General features: G+C 41.2%; 1 protein-coding gene across 2 annotated transcripts in view; it reads left to right on the top strand.

Annotated features, from left to right (window-relative positions):
* The first annotated feature begins 822 nt into the window (after positions 1-822).
* The window catches only part of naf1 (nuclear assembly factor 1 homolog (S. cerevisiae)), a 9,724-nt gene continuing 4,577 nt past the window's right edge, over positions 823-5,969 (top strand). For both annotated transcript variants that reach the window (XM_034894618.1, XM_034894610.1), the window contains exons 1-2: positions 823-885; positions 5,378-5,637. In XM_034894618.1, the coding sequence (XP_034750509.1) occupies positions 5,378-5,637 (260 nt within the window). In that variant the 5' untranslated portion in view covers positions 823-885. The remainder of the gene's footprint in view (positions 886-5,377; positions 5,638-5,969) is intronic.

Consider the following 5,969-nt stretch of genomic DNA (forward strand, 5'->3'; position numbering starts at 1 on the left):
TGTGTGTGTGTGTGTGTGTGTGTGTGTGTGTGTGTGTGTGTGTGTCTAACGTTGGTAAATAGGCTTAGATCAAGGGGGTAAGCCTTTAAACGCTTCAGATGGAAAGTTATTCACTGTCAAAGTGACGTCAACATGAATGGCAGTCAATGGAATGCTAACTGCAGGTGATGGCTTAGTGGCATTAAAATAGGGATAGCCATAGGAGCTACGCTAAGAGAGGAGAAGCTACCCCTTCATCTAATATCCTTCACTGGTCTCCGTCCAGAACAACGGGATCTGTTTGTCCATTTCTTTAACTGTCTATGGACTCACATCGGGGAGTGAGAACAGCCGTGCGCACACCCGGAAAAACACAACCCCACGTGTGGACCTGGGGATGAAGAAGGGTCAAGCTCACAGAAAAACAACGATTGTCACCGGAATTAACGTTTTCCCTTCGGAATAACATGTAAAGATAATTTGGTACGGAATTTCCAAACAACATAATGTAATTAATGTAGGTGTCAACTTTACTTTTTTTTCCATACGTAATTCAACAATGTATAGGCATTGACAATAGGATATATAATAAAATAAAGAGGCATATTTGTCTACTGTCAAATGGCTGCCTAATGTTACACCTACTAGGTGTTTAATAATTGTAGGCTGTCAAAAGGCCAACCATAAGTAAATAAATCTTCCCTTTCCATAATGTCTCATTGAATTGTATGTTTTCATTTCAGTTTGTTGTAGTTCGTACTAGGATGTAAAACAAAAGCTTCTACGAAGCTTTCATTTTGAAGGTTGATAACGGAAGTAGTTTGGCTAATTTTTAACTAATTTAGCTGGCCAGGAGTTTCATGAGGTTCTCCGCTGCACAGACCCAGCAGCCTCACCAACAAACAGGTATTACTTTTAACAAACTATTTGTTACTTTGCTGACATGTTGTTTATAGAATTTGCTGTAAAGGAGTCTGTGGTCATGCTGTCTCGCGGCTCCTTAGTCCGGCTCGTGACCTAAATTCAATGCTGTTAGCACTGGTTAGCTCGTTAGCCGACCGAGCTAGCGTGGAAATAACGCTAACGTTACACTCTTTTGTTTTGTTTTAGTTTGTCCGAACTATAACGTTAATGTTTCTCCGCTTGTCAGCTTATGTGCGGTATGGGGTTTTGTCATTAACAGCCTTTTTAATGCTGAGAAACGTTAGTTTGAAAATAAATTGGGGGAAACGGGTAGTTTTACCTTCGTGACTTAACGTTACTTTTTATATGCCTTTACCCAAACATTTATTTTACACTGTATTAACAGCAAGTAAAGTATTCAAACTGGACAGCGAAAGGCACTGTTACATTGAATGGGCCCTTAGCTAAATAAAAACTGAGCACCCTGCAATTGTCCTGCTTCTTGTTTTGTCATCACGTAAAGTTAATGATGCATTTACGTGCTCCTCGGATGGTCCATTTTCCGGAGTTGGGATCTTTTCATCTGACCTCTGTGGGCCCAAGAGGGCAAGCGAGCGTCTACAAAGCTTGCCTCCTATGGAGCCATGTTGATGCCAATAAGCCATCACCCGCCGTTAGCATTCCGTTGACTGCCATTCATTTTGAAGCCACTACGAATAACTTTACATCTGAAGCGTTAAAAGACTCTATCTGTCCGTTGTTTATTTCTAAAGAAACACGACACTTTATAAATAATTACCTTATACCTCACGTTATGTCTCCGTAGTAGATGTTTTATAAGGACAAGCTTGAAGGCAGTTTGGACTTCCATTAGGTGTTTGGGTTTAATTACTAATGTTAACTAGTATGTTAGTTAGCAGTGATTAGATGTGCCTATGTTAACTCCTAACATTTACCTACGCTCTCCGTCTCCGTCTGCTGATTGGGAATGATTTAGATTTCTCTTGCACAGCTACCAGAAGACTTACAACTTTCAGACAGGTTGTGCACGTCACATATTTACGTCTTCAAGCTAAGTTGGAGGCTGCGCAGTAACGCTCAGCCATCACCGGAAAAATGCTTCTAATATCCTCCACTGGTCTCCGTTGAATACAACGGCGTCACATTGTCCATTTCTTAAACTGTTAATTCTATGTGTCAGTGATTCAACAAGGTGCTGAAAGCATTCTTTAGAAATGTTGGCCCATATTGATAGGATAGCATCTTGCAGTTGATGGAGATTTGTGGGATGCACATCCAGGGCACAAAGCTCCCTTTCCACCACATCCCAAAGATGCTCTACTGGGTTGAGATCTGGTGACTGTGGGGGCCATTTTACTACAGGGAACTCATTGTCATGCTCAAGACACCAATTAGAAATGATTCAAGCTTTGTGACATGGTGCATTATCCTGCTGGAAGTAGCCATCTGAGGATGGGTACATGGTGGCCATAAAGGAAGGGACATGGTCAGAAACAATGCTCAGGTAGGCTGTGGAATTTAAACAATGCCCAGTTGGCACTAAGGGGCCTAAAGTGTGCCAAGAAAACATCCCCAACACCATTACACCAGCACAACCAGCCTGCACAGTGGTAACAAGGCATGATGGATCCATGTTCTCTTCTGTTTACGCCAAATTCTGACTCTACTATCTGAATGTCTCAACAGAAAGCGAGACTCATCAGACCAGGCAACATTTTTCCAGTCTTCAACTGTCCAATTTTGGTGAGCTCTTGCAAATTGGAGCCTCTTTTTCCTATTTGTAGTGGAGATGAGTGGTACCCGGGGGGGTCTTCTGCTGTTGTAGCCCATCCGACTCAAGGTTGTGCTTGTTGTGGCTTAACAAATGCTTTGCTGCATACCTCGGTTGTAACGAGTGGTTATTTCAGTCAAAGTTGCTCTTCTATCAGCTTGAATCAGTCGGCCCATTCTCCTCTGACCTCTAGCATCAACAAGGCATTTTCGTCCACAGGAGTGCCGCGTCCTGGATGTTTTTCCCTTTTCAAACCATTCTTTGTAAACCCTAGAAATGGTTGTGGGTGTAACTCCCAGTAAGTGAGCAGAGTGTGAAATACTCAGACCGGCCCGTCTGGCACCAACAACCATGCCACGCTCATAATTGCTTAAATCCCCTTTCTTTCCCATTCTGACATTCAGTTTGGAGTTCAAGAGATGGTCTGGACCAGGACCACACCCCTAAATGCATTGAGGCAACTGCCATGGGATTGGCTGATTAGATAATCGCATTAATGAGAAATAGGACAGGTGTTCCTAATAATCCTTTAGGTGAGTGTATGATGGGCAGCACCACTGCAGCTGTCTGTTGTTATGGCACACGCAGCATTTTATGATCTCTCATTACAACTTTGATATATTTACTGTGAAATCAATTCAAAACGCAGCTAAGAATGTACGGGGTTGTACATTTGTATTTGTTGTATACACACACAGACCTACATATTTATAATAGCCTATGGCCTACATATTAGAGCCCGAGCCGACTGATATATCAGCGGGGCTATATTAGCATTTCCCCAACTATCTGCATCTGCAAAAGTAAAATAAAAACGTTACGAGGTTTACGAAGCATAGTTTGTCCATCAGAGGTGGTTCTACAATGTCTTTGTTGACTACACTTTTTTTATTTATTATTGTTTAGGACTTTAAGTTTCATATCCTAAGTATTTTATACATTTTATCAGAACTTTAATATATTTTGATGTTCCTCTGCTCTGTTGTGACAATAAAAAATTATACTATTCTAGTGAGAACTCATAAATAACTATATATAACTGATGTCAGGGAAATCTGTTTAGGTGTTACGCCTTGCTGGATAATTTTTTTAATGTATCGGATTTGGTATTGGCCTTAAAAATCCCTTATTGGTCGTATATACAGTCTACATATACAGAATGCTTTAGTGTAAAACACTACAAATGAATGTATGACAAGACCTATACAAGGTAAAGGCTTATATTATAGACACACAAACACACTCTATCTGGTTGGATCGGCTCTTTGTCCGAATAAGCTTCCCATCTACCGTCTTCACCACGTGGATAAATAATTTTCTCAGATTTAGAGACACGTGTGGATGTTTAACTGGGCCTCGGCTGGCAGGGTCCGGTGCTTTTTAAATTAGGGCTGCTCGATTATGGGCAAAATGATCATCACTATTTTGATCAATATTGTGGTCACAATTATTTGTTGATTTTATCCAAAATATATTTAATTGTCACATAGGCTATTTATAACTGCTTTACACATCCATATTAAGCTACTATCATTATGAATGGGTACAGCACGGGTCCAATGGCGGGTCAGCGGACTTACACACGTCGTGTGAATGAAATGTCTGTCCATCAACCCAACGTTTACTCTGTCTGCCATGCTCAGCACGCCCACTTTACTACAATGGCAATTTTATTCATGAGCACCTTTCATTACACAGAACCCCAGAAGTACCTTACATTAAAAAAACATGAGCATATTAAGCTAGTGATGGAGAAATTAAGCTTTCTGAACCACTGAAGCTTTCAATCCAATATTAAAAAAGGTTGAGTACTCAAAGCTTCACATCTCTATGAGGACATCTAGTGGTGGAAGGAAGGATAGCATTGTGTCACCAACTGTTTCACAGATATTTTCCGTTAATGTCTTTGAGTTGAGGATGAATACATTTTGGGTATGAATTCATTGATAAATAAGTGACATTAAACAACTAAGCCTATTTAGGACCTGTCGTCATTATTTAACCTCCTGGGGGCAAAAGAGAATACGCACTATAACTTTAATAGACTGTCAAAGGTTGTGCCAAGCTGAAGTGACAAGCAACTGAAAGTGCTCATATTGTGCTCATTTTCAGCTTCATAATTGTATTTAGTTCCCTGTGTGTTAGCTACAGAGTGGGGCATCTCACTTCTATTACATCTTTGTTGAGAGTCGCTAGCAGTCGCTAGGCCCTGCTAGCTAGTCGGTAGCAGAGTTCAAATGCGGTGAGTGCCGTAGTGTCACGTCACAGCGGTGATGCGGTTATTCACAGCCTTAGCATCGGCACAGAAGACAAGTCATAAAAACAAACAAAATACAAATTCAAGGCACATCCACTGCATTGCATGAGCCGCCTCTAACCAAGTCCTTCTGGTACCTGAACCTAACCAAACTGCAGCTGTTGGACGGGTGTTTTTGTAGTTTTTGTGTCCTGAAGTACTGTGCTCCAGCTGATAGAATTATTTGGAAGTCTTTGCCGCCTTCCTGAGTTTTTCCGACTTGAGGGGTCATTCGTACCGGCGCCTGCATAAATGCAGCATTAGATAATGCTTTGTAAATATGAATATAATCCACGGCACCACTGCCTCTCGCAGGGCTAGAGAAGGTAAAATGATCTGTGGATCCTTCTTATGTCCTGTGTTATCTGAAGACCAGCTTTCAAAGATTTAAAATGTGTGCATTTCAGATGGAGGGAAATTTATCAAAGGAGAATGGCCACACGTTACCAGCTCATAAGGAGGGGCAAGAGGAGATGGAGGTTACCGTGACAACACAACTAGAAAATCTCATCGTAACCCCGGCCAATGCAGACCCATCATCAAATACAGCAACCCACCCAGAGGAACCGGGAGGTGTCCACACACACTCGCCAGCGGCAACGCTTCCTTTACACACTGTTTCTAAGACAGAGGACTGTGACGACGATGAGTCAGAAGACTCAGACAGGTACACACACACACACACACACACACACTAGGGTATGGCTGTAATCAACCGAAGAATATCTTGGTCGACGGAAGTCCTGAAATCTTGACTAAAAACTTTATAAATAAACATAAAAAACTAGTAGGGCTACTTGATTATGGAAAAAATAATAATCACAATTATTTTGGTCAAAATGTAATTCAATTTTATTTATAGTATCAATTAAACAAGAGTTATCTTGAGACACTACAGACAGAGTAGGTATAGACCACACTCTATAATTTCAGACATGGGGTTGAAATGAAGAGTGGCAATAACAGTCACAGTAAAAGAGAGAGAGAGAGAGATATATA

This window comes from Etheostoma cragini, chromosome 2 (genome assembly GCF_013103735.1).
Source record: "Etheostoma cragini isolate CJK2018 chromosome 2, CSU_Ecrag_1.0, whole genome shotgun sequence".
Classification (NCBI taxonomy): Eukaryota; Metazoa; Chordata; class Actinopteri; order Perciformes; family Percidae; genus Etheostoma; species Etheostoma cragini.